This window comes from Lissotriton vulgaris, chromosome 11 (assembly GCF_964263255.1).
Source record: "Lissotriton vulgaris chromosome 11, aLisVul1.2, whole genome shotgun sequence".
Taxonomy (NCBI): Eukaryota; Metazoa; Chordata; class Amphibia; order Caudata; family Salamandridae; genus Lissotriton; species Lissotriton vulgaris.
Genome location: NC_141699.1, coordinates 209609267 through 209631735, shown reverse-complemented (window position 1 = coordinate 209631735; position 22469 = coordinate 209609267). Strand labels below are relative to the sequence as shown.

Here is a 22469-nt window from a genome sequence, read left to right as displayed (position 1 = left end):
TCTCTTCCATCGTCCCTCTTTTAGTTGTCTCGTGAGGCACTAATTCCCCTGCCATGCACCCTGCACAGCTCTGGAGCACCCGTGTGGCTCTGGAGAACATGCACCCCTGGTCCAAGCTCATCTCTTGTGACGTCATTGTAGGTTTTGATTCCCCCTCAGTGAGCAGGACATTCGTGTGTGCCCCTTAAGGACCCTCTACGTTAATTGGCTTCAGACCCCACTGCATTGCTTTTGGGGCTGGGGGACACCCAAAGTGCCCCCCCTCTTTGAGAGAGTACCTGGTGTCCTTGTTGGACATACTTTGTGGGACCGGAGATGATGTCACTGAAGCTTCTAGTGAAGTGCAGCTCTTTACCCATCTCATTCACTGTGCACCAGCCTTCCCTGGTTAAAAGGTTCTGGCAGCTTTCCACCACCATAACCTTTCATCTCCATGTATGTCAGAGGAGTACCTGTACTGTGTGTGTGGCGGCGGACAAGGGTGGGGCCTGTACGCATGCCTGTCTAGGTGCAGCAGGGAATTTATTTTGGCATCCCTGCTTTTGAAGGGCAGCAGGATACAGCAGATGACCTTGGGTCTTTTTGTTGTGCTCAGGTCCTTTGTTAACCTGGGAAACTGCACTTGAATATTTCTTCCTTGTCTTCGGTTCCTACTGTAGAGGAAGAAGAAACAAGCAGGTAACAGCACCAACACAGGGGCTATTTATCACACATCAGCTGTGTAAGTCACTACAGTGAGTAACTTGCACTTACTCCCTCATGGTCCCCCATATGAAGACTAATGGAAAGGTTGTGCAGCATCCACCATCAAAATGTAGGAGATGACATCATGCTGATCACTCAAGGCTTTTCTTTGATCCGCTCTACACATCCAGATTTTGAAAGGTCCCATTACCATCCAATGAAGTTTTGAGAAATAAGATTAGATGATGATTTTCTTGTTAAAAATAAATCCAACAAGCATTTGCAATACAATAGGTCTCACGTGTATGCATGTTTGAGCTATTGAAATTGCAAATAACAATGCCTTTTATATTTGTTTTAGTTTTTAAAACCTAAATAAAAGGCATTGTCATTTAGAATGCCAATAATTAAATCTTGCATAAATGCGAGACCTATTGCATTGCAAATGCTTGTTATTATTGCTATTATGTTTTTTAGTCTCACCTACAGTAAACTTTAGCTGTCTGTTGGCGACAGACCTATTGTATCTAAAGTAGACTTTAAGTGGGCTTCTTGTCTGTTCCTTGCTCATGATTCAATGGTTTCCTCTCTGTTTTTGAGATTGTCCCTCTAAAGGAGCATTTTGGTCTCAAAAAGTTTTGACTGGGTGAGTTTTACTCTTTCACTGATGACTTGAGACCTTGCTTTGCAGTGCTTGATGAACTATTTTCTTTCCCTCTGTCTGTCTGTCAGATTCTGCTACCCAGCTCATTTTCCACCCCAATGTTCTTCATAAACAAATTTAGGCCTCCCACTACCTGCTTGCCCACATGTCCACTTCCTCCTCACCTGTTACCAGTGGCAGCTCCTCTTCCCCTAATGTGGGGGAGCGCTGCACCACTGCTCTTTGAGCAGTAGAAAAAGGAAAAATAAAATGATAATAACACAACATTATAATTTTCTTTTTCCATTGAGGGAGGTTTGCTTGGCGGAGCAGGACTGTCGTCACAGCCAGCAGGGGAGGAGTGGTTGGGGTACCTAAATGTGCATGATGGTTCGGCCGTCCGTCTTAGGCCAGCCAAACGGTCATGAGCGCTTTGCATGTTCTCCACAGTCTGTATTGTACAGCTTGGGTGGATAACATGCACAGGCTCCTAGTCCCCATCTGATCCCCGAGGCACTCAGACTAATCACACCACTGCAGTCATGGTGACAGAAGTGTCGTGATTGGCATCGGGGAGCCTGTGTGTGCTTCCTGCATCCGGCAGGAACAGAAGAGGATGGCCGCCAGGTAAATCATTTTATTGATTTTTCTACCACACCTCCGCCCCGCCTGTACATGTCGGAGGCAGCCGCCACTGCCTTTTACAATATTGTTGGGCAGCTATAACTTTTTTTAAACCATTCCATGATTACCCCCTGCGGGTCCCATCTTAGAGTGATGTTGCTTTCAGTACAAGAAAAAACATTCCAAGATAACTGCTGGCAATCCATGAGTGTGTTGCCTTCTTCTTAATGTAAGGAATACGCATTGCACGATGTCCGATGTGCACGTATGTGTGGCGGCCATTGTATAATGGTTTTGCTTAAAGAAAAAGAAACCTAATTCCAAGATGGCCACAGCATATATCCTGTGTGTACAACACCATGAAGAGGCGGGGTTGTGTAGAAACGATCACTGGCAAAGCCAAAAATGTTGCGCTCCAATGTCAAGAGTGAGATTCATTATTTTGCCAATACTTGTTTGAACATATTTATAGAACGCCGTTTTGCACCTTCTTATCCTCTTGCGCTAGATGAAAGATGTTTTGAATATATTAATTTAATTAAATAAATATATAACCAATGTGAGTGAGAAAATTCCCAGAGAGGGACTGCAGTATATGTACTTTAAAGGCACACAAAATACAATTGATAGTAGTAAAACCATGTCTCCTAATTAAGTGTGTCTCAATCTCACGAGAACACACTTGTGTAACCATGGGTGTCCTAAGTTGTGAAGGTTTTTTTTAATCACAGAATCATTACATTTCTTTTCTTCACTTTGTAATCCTTTTTCATTTCACAAACTTAGATGAGTTTAAAAAACTACATGAATAAACTTTATTTGGTATTGGTTTGAGTGTGGAAAACGCAGCAAGAGCTTGTACTTCACTTTTTTGAATGAATGAATGAAAGAGTATATTTATAAAGCGCAACATTCCCTCCAAGGAGTATCTTGACACAGAGCCTGCCATTTGTCCCATTTCTTAGTGCCCTGTGGCTTTGATATGTTGGTGTTATATTAACAGAGATTGCCATTGTCTGCTATTCAGTGCATGACCATGCATGCCATCTTTATGCAGTAGTGTTTTGCAGAAGCCAAGCTATATCACAACAGATGTTCAGTAGGTGTTTCTGTCCAGATGTATTGCCTTTGCCTCCTGCATTTCTACACCTATGGTCAGATTGGTGTTCTTTGAACTCTCAGATAGGAAAGAAAATCTGTCTTTCCTGTGAAGAAAATCCTTAACTATTTGTGGCTCGTATGGCCCCTTGTCTTTTGGAATATTAATGCTAAGTGTGTTTTCGTCTCTTTCAGGCAAGATTCAAAAATTCGTGGCATTTACAGAGCCGTCATGGAGGATTCTGATGAGCCAGCAAAACTCAACAGTTCCATTGATGTCAGCGATCCACAAAATGATGAAGGGAATCCCGCAAATGAATCCTTCCCTCTGTCCTCTTTGGCCAACCTGTTTGAGAACGATGACGGTACGCCGGCCGTTGAGACCGCAAAGGCTCCACCGCATGCTGCAGGGGACAACAAGCAGAACTTCAGGACCAAGTTCCAAGGGGCCTTCAAGAAGGGCATGCCCAACCCAATGGATCTACTTGAATCCACCATTTATGAGTCTTCGGTGGTTCCAGCACCCAGGAAAGCGCCCATGGATTCACTGTTTGATTATGAGACGTATCATCACCACCCCACAGAGAACAAACGAAGAAGAAAAAGGATAAATGCGGAGTGAGTATTGTATATTATCTCCCTCTGTGAAGTCCCATACCAGCAATGCAAATCATTGTGAAAGAGAGTACTTTGTTTAGTATGTTTAATGTTTCTAATCTCTACGATGCTCCTCCTAGTAAACTATAGTGCAAAGGCTTTAAACTACCTTTTTATTTAAGAATAGTGTTGATGTGCCTACTGTCTACTTCAGCAACCCAAACAACTACCAAGGTGCGCAGACAAATGAAACTAGGAATTAGGTACTCAATCCCCAGCAAAAATATAAGAAATCAGAAAAGGGAGGGACCAAACCAGGGGAAGTAAATTTGAAATAATATAGGGTGAAATCTGTAATTCTAATACACTACATTTAATTGCACACTAGTAGTCTTCCATTTAATGTATAGTCCATTTAATTCAGGGATTCCATTGGCTGTAAGGCCAGTGTGTGCATCAGGTTTTCCAGAGGTGGTGAACTGGCGTCATAATGCGTGCTCTAACTCTGAGGTCTAGTTTGCTGGTAATAAAGCTTGGTAAGGTATTGATAATCCACTTTATAATGTGGTGCTCTTATACTTAATTTCAGCCGGTGGTTGCCAGTGGTGGGCTCTAGCACTTCCTTTTGGGGAGACAGCACTTATTTTTCTGCAACAGAGAACAAAAGACGGAAAAGCAGGCAAAATGGAAAGACTTGGGACGTCATAAAGGGAGAGAGCAGAAGCCTGTAAGAGTGAGATACAGGGACAGGCGGTGTCAGAGGATAAAAGAGAGCTGAGGTGAATTCAAGACTTTGCAGCCTTGGGCTTTGCAGCGCTGACATTTAATTGCTCCGGATGTGGGCTTCAGAGCAGAGCTTTGGGCACTGACACTCATTCTATCACAAATTAAGCACTGCTTGTACTCAAAAGCAGCAAACCTTTTCGAATTTAATCAGAATAGAATATTTTGCCGTAATGTAAGTTAACAACCAAAACACCCTTTTTATGCCAGCTAGGAATTCACAAAGGAATTTGTGGCAGGCAGTATAAATGCCATTAATAATGAGAATTTATGTGCCATGAGTGCCGGGAAATATTCAGAAGTAAATTCCACTTCAGGGTTTGGAAATAGGTGCTGCCAAGATGTACTTTTGTTGGCATTCCCAAACTTTTCTACAACCATTTTCATCCAGAAAATGGTCAGATGTTTATCCCAGCCAAAGTCCAACTTCCCATCCTGGAAAGTGTTACTGGGAAGTGGGAATTCAGTGGCAGCTGGTACCATAAGTAATTGGTGGGGTAAGACGCGGGCCAGTTATTTGATCGACTGTCAAGCAATGCCAAAGCTCTCATTCATGACTCGTTATAATAAACAGTGTTTATAATTAACAACGACAAAGAGGTCCGGAGTTGAGGCTGAAGGCAGCATGAGTTTCTTGCAGTGATTGTCAGTGGGTCATGAATATAAAAATAAAATATGTACTTACCCTCTGCAGTGCACTGATTCGCCTCCTTTGGTCCTCGTGCTTCCAGTCTGTTGCCCCTGGTCTGAACCAATTTCCCTAACCAATCCAGACACTATTTACATGCTGCTAATAATGTTAAGTAGCATGAGAGCAGCACCAGGATTGGTTGGAGCGAGCTGGCTCAATGCTTCTTTAGGCACGGGGCCTGTGCCTGCTCTCCACCCATTTGTCTAAGACAATTGGGTGGAGAGGTTTAAAGTGCGCATGTCACACTGGCCGTCGCAAGACAACCAGCCTAAGTGACATGTACACTCTAGACTGGAGTGTGCACCACTGTCCTGCTGCCAGTCATCAGCAGTGGCCCCACCCCGCCCTTGAACCCGGCTCAGGCTGCAAGCAGTGACAAATAGAACAGTAATAGTCATTTTATTACCATTTTTTTCCCACTTTTGCTACGCCTGCAGCCGGGAGGGGGAGGGGACAGGCTATGCTCCTCCATCCTAAAAGAGAGGACGCCACTATGGGAGTTGCTTCCCATCCTGGAAAGTAACTCACTTTTTAGAAAGGAAAGGGAAACCAAGCATATGTTTTTAATGTAATTCTAGTACAGAATACCAAAACATGTAGTGGCTGTCAGTTGAGCAATAGCAGCGTATAGTTCACATGTAATGTAATAATTATATATCTCTAATTGCATGGGGTAAAATGTATGTAGTGGGTAATGAGTCTATAGATGATACTAGTACAGCAAGCATTTAAAATGTTGTCGTTCGAGGAGAGGGTCTTTACACAAGGGTGAGGAGCCATTCAGGTAGGAGGTAACTCATTTGCATTCCTTGTTAGTCCCTGAGCTACATTTACAGCCTGATAGATCCTGTTAGGGCTTAATTCTCTCTTCACCTGTATTCAGCTGCCAGGTTTCACCCGGCACACTCACGATCATTGCATGCATCATCACATTGTCACAGCATCCATGTGTGACAGGATGCCCACTCAGCCTGTGCCTACACAGACACATTGTATTACTTCACCAACCTCTTTCCTTACACACAGGACAAACCAGACATGCCATTTCACTACATGCTTGTAATACGTAATCAATCTATAGACCATACTAACACAATAGCAGGTCTTCAATAATTAGCATGGTGCTAGCGCAGAGCCCTTTTGATGGATTGTTTGTGATGGAATAAGTATAGGCCATGTGTGTACATCATGATCTAGTCTCCCTGTTAGGTTTAAGTATTGGTGGAGTGTCCGAAAAGGTTCCCAGATGCTCTTTGGCGTGGATGATGGTTGGAGCGTTGCTTCACACACTATCAATTACTCATTACAGTAAACTTTGGCTGTTATCCAGTGTTTGTAGTTGGTGCAGGGCGTTGTCCCCCGGCAGGGCAAACTGTCTCTGTGCCAAGAGTAGTGCGAGTGCTGTATATTTCATGGAATTCATACTGATGTCTTTCACACAAACGAGAAGAGCCAGTTTAGGTGATTGTGGGACGGTCTGGCGACCATGTTAGAAATGTCTGCCTGCCACTAGGTGTTCACCACAAGGCAAGCCAGGTGAAAGAAGCCTGCAGCCGAGGCACCACAACAGTTCTAGGAGGAGGCCTCCTTTAAGCCACACTTCAGCCTCTCTGGAGTAAAATTCGAAGCGGATTAGCCTGTGTCTTTTGGAGATAGTTTGCCAATGTGGCTGCTGCAGTATCTTCCCTCGCCACCAGGCGTCTGGGAATATAGCTTTGCATTCCATTTATCCCTGGCACAGGGACCGAAGAATGGGCGTTTCTTCCTGCATGGAGTTGTACAATTGGGATATTAAAAATCTAGAAGCAGGGAATCTCACGTGAATGGGTCATCACCACATTTGATTGAGGCATATGGGGGGACCTTTTGCCCCAGCAATTTTTTTTTCCACAGCAAATGCAAAACTTGTGTAATTTGCACCGGAAGCTCCTTTACGAGCAATATTCTACTCTAGGTAGAACGCTGCACAGAGAGGACAGGAGCCCTTCGAAATTGTCCAATGACCTTACGAGTGTCACGCTTGGAAACCTGTTGCAGATGCTGCTTTCCATGCATGCTGCTAGTAACGTTTGTGATTAACAAGAAACAGGACATTTTCACCCATATGTAGGAGTACTTCTATGGTTGGAGATTTACTTCTTTTTTGGCGAATAGGCCTCTTTGTATATACTGTTTAAATCAGTTTTTTAATTCTTCGTAAGCAACTTGATTTCTAAATCGAGGTCATACATTTTGAGTTAGGAGCTGAAGATTTCTCAACTACTTTGTCATTAAATCCTAATGCTTCTGCATTCACTAAGCTTCAGACAAGGATATTCACGAAGATGTGCAGAAAGGGCACATAAACACACCAGTCCCTTCCAACCATTTAAAAATGTGTGAAGCGTGGTGTGGCATGTATGGGGTAATATTAACTATGATGGTGGAAAGATATAGAAAGTAAGAATAAATTGGGAATTGTTGTATTTTACTAACCATGCACATGTGATTTCTGATATCATAGAGCAGTTGTGATGGTTTACACAGTCGCACATCAAATTCTATAAGTAACTTCGCTTTATCTGTTTCCAGTATTTCAATTTATCTAGATTACGGTGCCATTCAAGGTTACAGAAGCATCACATTACCAACAATGCCAGGTCAACAGATATGAAATACCTGTTATTGAACGTCTTAAAGAAGGGTTGTACCTCGGCACTCTAAAGTGTAGCTTTAACAATATACGATTTGGGTTTGGCTAAATGGCCCATACTGAGGATCCTACAACAACGATTACTTCATCAATTGGGGAAGATTTATAAATGTATCAAACAAAGAGAAAAGAGAACATCAAACTATCAAGTATTTATTTTTTCCAATTTAATATTGTCCCAATTCAATATTTTTTGTCATGGTAATTGGCAAGAGTTTTGGATATAATACTCCAAGGTATATCAAAATTAGATGACGGTACATATAATAATCATATTATGTACATGTATAACAAAGTAATCGAGCACTACAAGCCAAATCAAGAGAAGTGGCCAAACTGGAGGTCCTAATCCTAGGGCTTTCCCGGTCGTGGTAGTTGACGAACAGCCGAAGACAGCTGACACGTGTTTCGTTACATGAATGTAACTTTCTCAAGGCTTACTCTCTGTATATTACACAGCTGTTATGGCATAGAGGCGTTGGAGCATTTATCTAGACATAATGTTTGATGTAAGATGTAAAATCTGAGAGCGGTATGTCGTATAACTCCCCCCAATTGTGTTAGGGGTAGCGTAAATAGTGGACAGTAACTGGATAGACTCCTTCGTCAGAAAGGCCTGGTGCATAGGTTGAGAGGAGCTCGCCCCATTAGAATCCCCAGCCTATCAGTCGTCTCCTTACAAACTGCAGGATCGCCCCGAACACTGGACCGCATTGACTTCTCTGAAAAGGACATATCACAGCCCTGGGTAGCTGTACAAACACATGCTTTCCATGCATACTATTAGCTGCTTTACTAAATAAGTCCATTGCTTAATCTTTGGGAATCACCCACTGATAGGTTGGGGATTCTAACGGGGCGAGCTCCTCTCAACCTACGCACCAGGCCTTTCTGACGAAGGAGTCTATCCAGTTACTGTCCACTATTCACGCTACCCCTAACACAATTGGGGGGAGTTATACAACCTACCGACCTCAGACTTTACATCTTACATCAAACATTATGTATAGACAAATGTTCCAACGCCTCTATGCCATAACAGCTGTGTAATATACAGAGAGTAAGCCTTGAGAAAGTTACATTCATGTAACAGAACACGTGTCGGCTGTCATCGGCTGTTCCTCAACTACCACGAACGGGAAGGCCCTAGGATTAGGACCTCCAGTTTGGCCGCTACTCTTGATTTGGCTTGTAGTGCTCGATTAATTTGTTATACATGTACATAATATGATTATTATATGTACCCTCTTCTGATTTTGATATACCTTGGAGTATTATGTCCAAACCTCTTGCCAATTACCATGACAAAATATTGAACTGCGACAATATTAAATTGGAAAAGATAAATACTTGATAGTTTGATGTTCTCTTTTCTCTTTGTTTGATACATTTATAAATGTTCCCCAATTGATGAAGTAATCGTTGTTGTAGGATACTCAGTATTGGCCATTTAGCCAAACCTAAATCGTATATTGTAAAAGCTACACTTTAGAGTTCCGAGGTACAATCATTCTTTAAGACATGTGAGTTCTGCATGATACACAGTACATACTAGAATTTGAAAAGGATGTAAGTTTTAAAGTTCGAAGAATACCATACAACTAGCCATGTAATGTGTACATAGTGCTCACTTTGTATGAGTCGGCAACAAAATGGCGTCCCTGGTCTTCTGAATCAGACTTTAGCAATCTGTATAAGTAAATGAATATTCTATGGAGGGGCAGAGTAGACCGCTTCCGCTTTGTAATTTAAGGTCAGCTGCGTACTTTCTGGAGGGTTGTATTTTTCATGTTGTACATTAAACAGATTCTTTAAAATGGGGCCTTTTATTTTGTGTTGGGAAGCGTATCCTGCTGCTAGTTAAACAGCACCTACCTTAAACACCGCTCTATATGGTATGAATGAGCCTGTTCAGGAGTTCGCTTTTTTTTATCGTAGCACCGCTGTGCCAGGAAAGTTTCTATTGAGAGAAAAAATGGCTCAGTCAAGTATATTTTAGGAGTGTCTGTAAAAGGCCCAACATAATTAAGACAAGCAACTTCAGTTTTCATGCAGGGCACTGAGACTGTAAATGTGCAGATATGTAAATGCTTTAGTTTAAGCCAGCAATATGTAAACGCTTTCTTTTAAAAGTGCAAAATGATATGTATTCCTATTTTAAAACTGCCCCTTTTCCATACTGCACCTTTGGTTGTAGTTAATGCAAGAGTCTGCCTTGAACTACTGCAGAGTTATTAAGGCCTTTGCCAGTTTTGAGTTCTTGGAATTGTAGCCAGTTAATTTTTAGGGTTGTGCGAAATTTGCTTTTGCATAATTATGGGACATGTCGGAAAAATTATGCGGAATGCGAAACTGACATTTAACCCCGTAAAGCATGAAATGCGTCTTTGTATCAATTTTGGAGACGAGGACACATTGTTCGCTAAACAATGTAGCACAAAAACCCAAGTGCTGTGAGCAAAAGCCGCGAGCATTTTGGTCGTTTGCGTTGTTCTTGTGCCAAATATTATTACACCACATGGTGTAATAGAGTAATTTCACATATCAATCGTGGCACGAAATTCCAGAAATTGCACAAGATTGTCGGTGTACTAGAAATTTTCACCCCGGCCTAGTCATTTTCAGTCAAGTCAAGGTTTTCACCAAAAGGCCTCATAGAAAAGTCGCCTTGTTAATTTGTGTACCGGTGTTGACTTCTGTCCTGACGCAGCATTACTTCCCCAGGGAACCGAGGCTGCCTGTGGGTGCTGCCTGTCCAGAGGAGGCTTCCCGTTGGCAGCCTTTGAATTACAGGATGGGTGCGGGGAACAGCACCTACTAGCACTGTAATGAATATTACTATTACCAATGATGCAGTAACTTTGAGTACTTAACTTATTTTTTGCTATTGTTGATGCTGAACATACATTTATATAGGTATGCATATATCATGGCAATCAGAACAGAGAGGTTCTAGCTTCCATAATTTGCCTTAAGAATATAGTAATTGTTTTTAATACCTACTGTGAAATGCTAGTATTAGCCCAGCAAAACTAGAAGGCTTAGTATGCGGTCATTAACTACTGTTGTGTTCCTGTATTATAAGTTTACAGTGTGAAGAAGTGACATACACGTATACATACAGCAGATGAGGGGCAGTATGTCTGCCTACGGCATAAGAGTTGGATGGTAATAATGCTAGTTAATGGCTTTATTGACACTATTGTGAGTCATTTCATTTCATTGTGCACCCTGAATCGGAGCCATAATTGTGCGGTGGACATTTAAATGCTGTTAATAAATGTAACATAAGTCGGTAATGCATAATAGTGCTTAACTAAGAGTCTTCTATCATACCATGAAGCCAAAACTGTGCATCTGTGCATATATTATCTAATACATATGCTCCCATGATTGAGGGTGCTCGCTTACACCTGCAGATTGGGATTGGTGTCACTACAACGCGGTTTTTTACAACGCATTCCGTTACATCGGAATTTTTACAACGCTGGATCCATTACATCGGATGCCATTACAACGCATGGCATTACATAGCAGATGCTATTACAACGCATGGCATTACATCGTAAGTATAGGTAAGTATACCTTTTAAAAAAAAATGTAATTAAGTTAATTTAATTAATTTAATTAATTTAATTAAAATACATTTTAAAATAGTAATTAATTTATTTTAATTAAAATCTATTTATTTAATTTTAATAAAAATTGTAATTAATTTTATTTAATCAATATAATGAAATTAATTTAATTTAAATATTTTTAAAATTGTAATTAAATTAAATTAATTAAAACAATTCATTTAATGTAATTAATTTAATTAAAAAAGGAAATTAATATAATATAATTAATTTAATTTAATAAATATATTTTAATTAATTTATAAATGGTAAATATAATTTAATTAGCCCTAAACACAAACCTACCCCTGAACCCTAAAATACCCCTGTACCCCAAAACCCAAACCCAGCCCTAAAACCTAAAAACACCCCTGTACCCCAAAACCCAAACCCTGCCCTGAAACCTAAAAACACCCCTGTACCCCAAAACCCAAACCCTGCCCTAAAACCTAAAAACACCCCTGTACCCCAAAACCCAAACCCTGCCCTGAAACCTAAAAACACCCCTGTACCCCAAAACCCAAACCCTGCCCTGAAACCTAAAAACACCCCTGTACCCCAAAACCCAAACCCTGCCCTGAAACCTAAAAACACCCCTGTACCCCAAAACCCAAACCCTGCCCTGAAACCTAAATACACCCCTGTACCCCAAAACCCAAACCCTGCCCTAAAACCTAAAAACACCCCTGTACCCCAAAACCCAAACCCTGCCCTAAAACCTAAAAACACCCCTGTACCCCAAAACGCAAACCCTGCCCTAAAACCTAAAAACACCCCTGTACCCCAAAACCCAAACCCTGCCCTGAAACCTAAAAACACCCCTGTACCCCAAAACCCAAACCCTGTCCTGAAACCTAAAAACACCCCTGTACCCCAAAACCCAAACCCTGCCCTGAAACCTAAAAATACCCCTGTACCCCAAAACCCAAACCCAGCCCTAAAACCTAAAAATACCCCTGTACCTCAAAACCCAAACCCAGCCCTAAAACCTAAAAATACCCCTGTACCCCAAACCCAAACCCAGCCCTAAAACCTAAAAATACCCTTGTACCCCAAAACCCAAACCCATCCCTAAAACCTAAAAATACCCATACACCCCAAAACATATACCTCAGTACCCCAAAACATATACTCCTATACTCATACTTATTTTAAAAATTACTTAAATTAATATATTTAATTTATAATATTAAAAAACATAAATAAATATATTTATTTATAATTAAAATTAATTAAATAAATTAAATAATATTAAATAAAATTAAAAAAATTATATACTTGCCAATACTTACGATGTAATGGCATGCGTTGTAATAGCATCTGCTATGTAATGTACTGCGTTGTAATGGCATACGATGTAATGGAACCAGCGTTGTAAAAGTTGCGTTGTAACAGCATTCCGATGTAAAAGTTGCGATGTAACAGTAACATACCGCAGATTGGCCTCTCAGTAAACCTAAATTCCTGTCCCTTCTCCTGAATTTACAAATGCATTTTGTGAACAAAAAATTCCTGTAATCGTTACTTCATGAATGGAGATGGATTTTTTGTTGTTAGCAAACTGAATTTTTATGTACACCGGGGCATGTTAAACTTAGGTACTCTAAAACGGCGGTGAATCGGGCTAAAGATGTTAGAAATAGAACACAATTTTTAGCTTGTACTGGCCGTTTGTTTTTTCCTGCAAGTATGTGGGCATTTGATTGGACCTCCGAGCCTAAGGATGCTTCCTGAAGTGGACATGTTTTTTTATTTAGTGAATCTGGACGATTGCTTTAATGCAAGTATTTTCAATCCCGGCAAATTTAAAGCTTTTATTTGACCCATGGATAGTTAAATAATGTTTGTTTATGTTTTGTAAAGCGCCTGGCTGCCCGAGGGCTTACCCGCGCTGGTGAGTGCTGTTATATATGCTATGAATGATCATCAGGAACTTAACACTGGGAAGAAAGTGAGGGGGGGAGACCAGCCAAATCTTTACATTTTTCCAAAAGGAGATTTAGTTATTGTAATAATGCATTATTGTTTTAAATTAAAAAATATTCATGACCACTACTGATTTAATTTTTATAGGCGAGCAATAAAGGCTTTCCAATTAGCCTGACCCCAAACCAGCCTGGCTCATATAAATGAGGGGCAAGCGAATTGGGAGCTAGTTGTCAGAAAAGTGTTTAGGCATCTGTACAGTAAGAAGCTGGATTATTATTTGGGGCGGGCCTGAATGAATAATCACAACTGTTTTCAGGGTAAACCCTCAATTACTAAATTAACCTGAACCCCTTGATAACTATGGCACAGAGCAGACCGGTTTACTGTAGGGTAATGTATAAAGTATTTATGCAGAACCAAAATGGTTCTCAAGTCAAAATGTAAAACAATAAAAATACCAAACTGAATTAGAAAAATATAATACATTTAATGAACAAAATGACAAAAATCCAACAAGGAGATCCTGAGATATGAAGTTTTATAGTTTCATGCAGAAATAGTACCTAAAAAGCACAAAGTACCAAATGTAGTCAATGGCTCTGTAGATCATGACATAGGTGCATTTTGAGGCTACCCACGATAGAGAGCGGGTCAGATACACCAACCAGGTTCATTTTCGTCAAAGATTTTCGTTTCTGACTTAATTCCTGATTTAGAGTTCAGCGCATGGGTTACATCGTCACAAACTTGACAGCTATCCCGACTGCTGTGTTACAAGTGCCATTGGATATAATGCACTTGTAATCTGGGATATGCATCACGTTTGCGACGGAGTAACCCATTCACCAAACTCTAAATAAGGTCCTTAGTCACTGAAATCACAATCCACCACAGGTGAATATGTCTAAAGCACCTCTCCCCCCCCCCAAAGCCTGAGGGGGGGGGGGAGCTTTTAGATACTCAGAGGTTGTCAGGTAGGGTCCAGCCCAGGTCCATTTGCCATTGGTCAGCTGGATACTTCCAGGAAAAGGCCACTTGCAGCGTGTTGTATTCATTAAGCTTGAACAGGAGGTCAGCCCTATAACCCTTGGACCACATTTCTTTCTCCAGGGTACCAAAGGGAGCAGGTTCAGCCCTTCAGATCACAGACAACATTTCCTAACCCCTTTCAATATTCCACAGGTCCAGGAAGTGTTCTGAAGTAGGTGCTTGGTGATGCCACATTTATGCCTGGCACTAGCTAGCGGATGGGAATGGCTCGTTGGAACACCCTAACCAATGGGGCAATAGTTCCCCTGGGCACCCTAACCCACGTTGGCAATTTTCAAGATGGCACATGTCTTGTGCCACACTAAACGTGGCCTCAGAAAGCTGGGGCAATGTGTAGGGAGTAGACTATGATAATCCTAGTGTCCTCCCACATCTATCATTAAAGTAAAGTTTGAGGCAGCCACTGTACCCACCATACACCCAGAAACACAATTCTGCTAGGAACAAAGAGAAAGTCCTTGAGCAACCAAATGGTGGATCCAAAAGACTTGTGCTGGCATCCTCTTCTCTGCTCTTTTAAGTGTGCCTTAACTGTTGTATGTAATCCAGCAGACCTGTCAAGCAGGATTTGACACTATAGTGGCAAAAAGGATGCCGTCAGCACAAACCCTGCATATTCTATGGGGTTCAGTGGAGCCCTCTCTACCCATTCAGGTCAGCCTATTGTTTGCTCCTGGATGACATTTCGCACCTATTCACAAACATTCAAGGCTTATTAATGGCTAGGAGAAACAAGAGTGGTAATGCAACTGAGGCACTACAGGCAGAGAAATGGTAACTTTCTAAAAGTTACTCTTCCTTAATATTTATTAAACACCAGGCTTTTGTATATGTTTTTTTAATTGTCACAAGATATCTGACAAGTGAAGTTTATTACTTCCAGTCTTTTGGTGAACCTTAAGGGTCTGGCAGGGTTGTGAAGGGCTTTGTTAAATATCTTTACCGTTGCACTCACCCAAGACCTCTCTCTCTATAGTGTCAACTGCTTCTAAATGAGATCTTCCTAATAATTACTAAAGTTGAAAAGTTTCATATCCAACTTCTAGATTTTTGTGATTTACTAAAGGCAAATAGACTTTTACCCCTGTCTACAGCAATGTAGGGAGAATTTTGTTCAGTTCTTTGGAAAAATGTGCTTGAGATAGGATTTTGATTTGTAATACTGATGTGCGACCATAAAAAAGTCTCTGATTAAAAATATTCAAGAATGCCCCGAAATGGATGAGTACTCTTCTACAATACCTGGTAAGGCTAGAATTGAGCAACCAGAGACTAGAGGGAAAAAAATGATGGAATAATTTAGGCTGCAGATGTGTTTTCTTTACCACGCTTAATTATTCTAATAAACAGTACTCTAATCCTGACTTCTTAAGCTTTACAAAATTATGATGAACAAAAGTGAAGGTCGCATGTATCCTTTCTTTGTACCACTTTGTAAGTGGAAGTATTTGGATTCAATCCCGCTTGGGTAAACATTGCACCTAGTTGAGCTTAACAGCGCTAACATTTTCAGTAAATCTAACCTCTATCCCAATGCTTTTCAAAAACCTTAAACATGTATCACTGCATCAGGTGGCCAAAAGCCTTTTGCAGATCCAGACTAGCTGAAACCAGATATTGACCATTCCCTGACAGAGCCCATGATATTGTAGATCAGTCTGATATTGGTGGTGGCATGGTGTCCTTCATTAGCAAACATTGGCAAAGCCAATTGGTCTCGCCTATGAGTACAAGAACAAGTAGGCGAGACCTATTGGCGTTGACAGTGCTTGTTGGTACAGATATGGCTATTTTCATGTAGCAATGTTTCAAATGTTGATAATATATCAATCCATATAAAGCAAGTGACATCATAGGTTGATGTGGAGAGGATGGGCCTAACTGTTAGAGCGATCGACCTCGAAGCTTGGTAACTGGGTTTGAGTCTCAGCAGCGACGCTCATCATCCTGTGATTGTGGGCAAATCACATAATCTCCACGTGCCTAACCAAATGAATGTGTCCATCTTTAACGCAATTGGTGCTCAAGTAAAGCACTCTAATACCTTTGGTTCGAGTTTGCGCTATATATAAAAGAAAAGTAATATGGAAGACATTGAGAAGTTTCTTACAAAAAAAAAATGAGAGACATCAGAGAAACCAAGAATTGCACCATAGCAAGTAAAAACAAAACCCACAATCCTCCTCAGGGTGAAGTAAAGAACAAACCCTAAATTAGCCTGTGCTCAGCCCTTCGATAGCTTTGCACAGAGCAGTTTCGCTTAACTGCGAGGCAATGTGTAAAGTATTTGTGCAACACTTAAAAACACTAACACATTGAAAGCACTCCACAAAAAGAGCCCACAACAGAGTTATAAAAATAGAGTATTTTTTTTTAATTTTAATTTTTGAAAACCTTTATTTGAGAAAATGGATGCATACAAATACGGGCCTAAAACCCGGGGGCCGGCCACGGAGCAAAACTGGAAAGCACCATCATCAATTAAAGGCACAGAGTGGTTAGACGATATTACCCAGCGCTGCAAGTCAGTATTATCAGCTAGCTAGAACCACTCGACACAGGATTAGAGGAGGTTAATTTTATATATTTAAAGAATAAAGGATCGGACGTATAGGTAGCAACCTGGAGTACATGGCGGGGAATAATCCAACTGTGTCGTCGCAGTACAACAGAAGAGCAGTAATCAGACAGGTCCATAGCATGCAAAACATAGGTCCGCTTATAATTCCACAATGGTAGTGTCCACGCCCAACCACATGTACCCAGAGACTAACTGAACAGCAATTCCGCAGTAATAAAAACCCATCAGGGAAACAGATAGGCTGCAATCACTATACATCCCAACCCCAGAAATAAGAAAACGAGAAAACCAAAGAAGAAAAGAAGTAGGGAGACTCCACGTTATTGTACCCGCCCCTCAAAGATAATGGCGAGCAATAATACAAATAGCGAACGTGCTTGGGGGCGGAGCAATAAATCAGGAGAAACAGTGCCAGGAGTATCATGTGTCGTAAAATACCTATTCCTCCCCTCACAGTAACTCACCCCACGGGGTTACAAACAGTTGTGGAGACCCAAGGAAAGGATACAGAAGAGCCATAGAAACAAAGAACTACCTAATAGACCCTACTCCACCCATCCTACCCTGCACCCCTGCAGAAGGCTACGGCCTACCCCCCCCAGCAGCGTGCCTGTCGCCCTAATAATGAACCCAAAATATAGAAAAAGAGAATATTGGGAAACGGAAAAGGAAAGGGAGAAAGAAAAAAAAAGAAAGGGCCTGGGGAGAGGAACCATTAGCATATGGTACGGCCCCCCGCCCGCTTACGCTGTGAGTAATGCCCAAAACGAAACTAGCAAGTATTCAGCCACACGCAAATACGAAGGAATCCACAAAGTATCACAATGTAAGGCAGTCAATAACTCCATATACCAATCAGTAGTCCTCCGAAAAGAACCGGGTTCATCCTAGTCCCTTATTGGCCATCGTCGCAATGTACGTAGATCCAGTGGGCATAGGACATGGCGATGAAGAGAGGCCATGGAAAAGTTGCTGGAGTATCAACGGAGACAGCCAATCGGACCCCCTCTCACGTGGGCATTGCAGATACTGTTCACAGCAGCCGTATATATCAATGTCAATGAACTCCAGCGGTTCCATCCGTTCATGAGTAGGACCATCGCCACCCCAGCCAGGAAGCGGGGAACAATCAACGACCGCACCGGACCCATCCGCATCCTCAGAGGCTGGCCCGGGAGGAATGGCGGCCATTACTTCCCTCTGCACACAGGAATCCCGGACCAAGGTCGACCTCCCGGACCTCAAAGCCTGCAGGACGTCGCACACCGTGGGTTCGAGCTCACCAGTACAGGCCCAGGAGGAGTGCAAGGGCAAGAAATAGGCATCCCGGGACCCTGCACGGAACATGGCAGCAGCCGCCATTTTGCGACAATTACGCCATCTCCGGATTCGTTTCCAAGGGTGAGCTCAACAGCAGAACCCCGGCTGGACCCCCCTCAAGCGCACAAGCAGTACCCACAGCACTGAAATAGTGGTCACTAGGGAGGGGGACCCGCCGGTGACATCGCTCCACCAAAGTCCCTCTTCGCCACCAAGTGAAGGAGCCCGGTACGGCCGGACGGCAACAAAGGGGGGAGCCACCAGACACGGCGTCCGCAACCCACAGCTTGACGCACACCACCTCTGGAGCACCGGACGAGTGTCCCAGGCGCGTTCATTTGCCTCCGGGCTCTTCACACATCGGCACCTTCCGGCCGGCCCCAGACCTCCACCCGAGGCCGCCCCCGACACCGTCTCGCCGGCAACTCGCTAAGGGCGAGGCCCCGGTCTCAGCCCCGGGAAGGCCGCACTTTCCGGGAGGGCACCGCTGTGGATCCACCGAACACCGGACCCACCGGGATGGACGGTAAGTTGCTGCAAAGCTCTGCATATAAGTTGTTGTCCGTTTTGGGCAGGATAATCGACAGGATATTAGATTTCAGGCAGGTAGGGCAGCGGAGCCGAGCTAACGTGCGGCCATCTCGTTGTCAAGCTTGGCTCCTCCCTTCTAGAGTATTTTTTAATAAATAAAATCATACCTACACAACAAAAATCAGATCAATGGAACCGGAGATATTGCATTGTAAATATTTAAGTAAAAATAGTGCCAAAAGCTGTAAAACACCAACTGCGGATATCTGGTTGCGCCAGACCAGGACAAAGTCACAAGTTCAGGCCAACCGCCGTGGAGCGTGGGGCTGGCTACAGGGTCCCAGTTAGGCTAGCTGAACGGAGTACCGTAAATCCTGGTTTGTGGAACTTTGCGCTGATCCGTTTCGTAGATGTGTCATGCAGTTAAAGCAATGCGTTGGTTCCGAGAAGCGGTGAGACTGCAGTGAGAGGTCCTGATGCATAGACGTCGAAGATCTGTCAACTACGGCGTTTGGTGGGAAGTCCAAAGTCAAGGATGCATCATGGTGCTGGGACGATGTGTTGGTTCCGAAGAGCTGTGCTGCGGAGTCCTGCATTGCAGTTGAGGCTGCCGTCGATGAGAGATGCAAGGGCCTGTGCCAAGGATGCATTGCGCATTGGCTGTTCTGAAAGTGATGTGAGCTGCAGCAGCAGTGCAGGTCTTTGCTATGAGCCTAATCCATGCAAAAGCAGAGATGCATTGTGCATTGGTTCCGCTGGATCCACAGAGGCTGGCAGAGCACCTTACGCCCTCTTCCAACGGTCCAGGACTGAGGTGGCACCACTTAGCAGGTAGACTCACAGAGGGTAGAGTCCAGATGCAAGACTGTTGGAAGCATGTTGTGTCCCTGAGGCTTCAGATCAGGAGGCCAGCCAATTACCTTTTTTAAGTCCCTCTTGGTTCTGGGTTCAAGAGATGCAGGCCCAGTCCTCCCCACCCAGACTATAGGGGAGCAGATCTGCACAGCAGGGCAGCAGTTCATTCAGAGCAGTAGTCCAGTAGAATGGAAGTCCTTGTAGCATCAGAGAGGTCCTTCTTGTGAGGTCCAGTTATGCCTTTGAAATAGAAAACACGTTTCTAGAGGATTACCTTTGAAGTCTCTAGACACCCTGCCTTCCCTGTCATGGCTCCAGACTAACTATGGAGATATGCAACCCTTTGTGTGGAGGCAGGACACAGCCTATTGAAGTGTAAGTGGGGCTGTGCCTAGCTCCCCCTCCACCATGCCAGTGATGGTCCATCCCGACACAACGTAGCTCTCTATTCTGTATGGCTCTCTAGAAGGAATTTACAAAGCTTAACTGTCGGCTACACCCATCGATGTGACCCAGGTACAGGCTACACTATGTTTAGGAGAATTAGCCCAGGCACTGGCTGGTAGTTGTAAAGTGCGCACAGTCATAAGGCCAGCAAAAACGAGATCAGCAAAAAAAAGTTTGGGGGAAGACCATCCCAAGGTCGACAAATCTAGCAATAGAATTTTACAAATGCACTGTCGATTAAGGCTAGTTATAATCTTCAAAAATATCGATTTGAAAATATGCAAAGACATGCAACACTGGTCTACTCTCCTAGTCCCAATGCTTGGTCAAATAGCCCTAATAATAATAATTCTCATCTCGTAAATCATTTAAGTACTCCAATATATATTTCAACTCCCAAAATATGCTTAAGGTCGCCACTAAGGTTGATTTATATGGCATGGCGAACGTCCGGGACTGGTTGTAGCAACTATTGTACTGTGCTCCATGTTTTTGCTGCTGGGCTGTCCTTCTGTGATCACATTTCTACCCAGTTTTTATTAAGAGTACGTGACAGATGTCTTCTCTGGCTTTACTCCCTTCCTGACTTGGATCTGGAAGAGACACAAGCTGAATGCACGCCAAGGTTTTGCAGCGTAGCCAAGTTTCAAATGCGTTCAACACTTTTGGCTAACAGCCATTGGGTCACAGAACACAATATGTCAAATACCAAAAACATGAAAATCATATAAAAATAAACATTATCATATGGTTTAGTGCATGTTATTAGAGGTACAGAATGCAAAATAGTTTGGTGAGGATTGACATAGTTTTATACCTTTCTTTGCAGAAGAGATTGATACAATCCAGTGGACCTAGTGGAAAGTGGTGACCTCACTCTTTTTTCAAATGCAAATGACACCCAGGTTATTTTCTCACTGTCCTCCGAGCCGAATGCTTCTTCAGAAGACCTTTAATCCTGCCTTGGCCTCGTCTCCAGCTGGATGCACTCTAACTCTTTAAAATTGAACAGTAACAAGACTGAGGTTATGTTATTGGGTAAGAATCCCCAACTCTGTGAGCCCCGACACTGGCCTTCTGCATTTGGATCTCATCCTGTACTCACAAGGTGAAGAACCTTGGCTTTTGGTTGGACTCAAATCTATCCATGATGCTCAAAGCAACTAAGGTCGCCTCCTCATGCTTTGCCATGATGAAGTGGCTTAAAAAGATCTGATGGGTCCTGCCCAGAGAACCATCATCCAGGCCATGGTTTTGTCCAGGCTACATTACAGTAACATTTTATTTCTGGGAGCAGAGAAGTCCGTGATCCTACACCTTCAGGTGGTTCAGAACTCTGCCGCCAGGCTCCTGTTCCGGCTCCCCAAATACTCCTCCATGTCTGGTCTCCTTTATGGCCTCCGTTGGCTTACAGAGGACACACACATCGATTTTAAGGAATTATGCTATATGTATAAAATTGACTCGCTCTCAGGTCTTCAGTTTATGCAAAATCTTGCCACTCCTTATCTCCCCTCCCGCGTCCTACGATTAAGTAACCGATCTCTTTTCAAAGCTTTGTGAGTTAGGCTCACCTCGATGGGCGGTTGCTTTTTCTCTTCACTCCGCCCCAGATTGTGGAATGTCCTCCTGGAGTCTCTACGTTGCTCCACCTCTCTACTCGCCTTCTGCTGGGAGCTGAAAACGTGGTTATTTTAATCTACTCCACAAGCCGAAACCTGGTTTAATCTAGTATTACTCCTTAAGCTGTCTAGCTTGCCACCTAAGTGCTGCTAAACCCTACAAGAATGCAATAATAACATTAATCAAGGATTTGAGTTTATAGATACCAACATAGGCGCTGTTTGGGTTACATTCAAAATTTGAATGAAGTGGTGGCGTGATTGGGGCAGAAAGGCAGGCAGAGTGAACTGCAGCTGTTCATCATCGTTTTGTCTCAAAACCATTTTTAGTGTCAAAGGCTCATTTTTCAAGAACTTGTTAATGTGTCCAGTAACACTTGTGGAGCAATTACCTAGTTCTTAGCATGAATTCTTACTTTTCTGGCTATTTAAGCCTTTTTATTTATTTGTGTGGACAAAGCTAAAACTTTTCTTGGGGTTTAGGGGTAGTATGGTGTGTGGGTGCTGGTATTTGCGATTGATGTCCCCCTTAGATACCGAAGGTACTGTCAGAGGGCGCATAAGTCTCCTACGGTAGCTGAAGTGAAGGTTTACTGCAAGTCAGTGGGAGGTTTGTAGACGTTTACACTGCACGGCACTTTAAGTCTCACACAATAAACCAGCCAGTGCAATAATTTCAAAGATTAAAAGGTCTTTGATTTACAG

General features: G+C 42.8%; 1 protein-coding gene across 3 annotated transcripts in view; it reads left to right on the top strand.

The window, feature by feature from the left end:
- The window catches only part of TRPV4 (transient receptor potential cation channel subfamily V member 4), a 619663-nt gene that overhangs the window by 187313 nt on the left and 409881 nt on the right, over positions 1-22469 (top strand). For all 3 annotated transcript variants that reach the window (XM_086943119.1, XM_086943118.1, XM_086943117.1), the window contains exon 2: positions 3245-3667. In XM_086943119.1, coding sequence (XP_086799245.1) covers positions 3282-3667 — 386 coding nt within the window. In that variant the 5' untranslated portion in view covers positions 3245-3281. The remainder of the gene's footprint in view (positions 1-3244; positions 3668-22469) is intronic.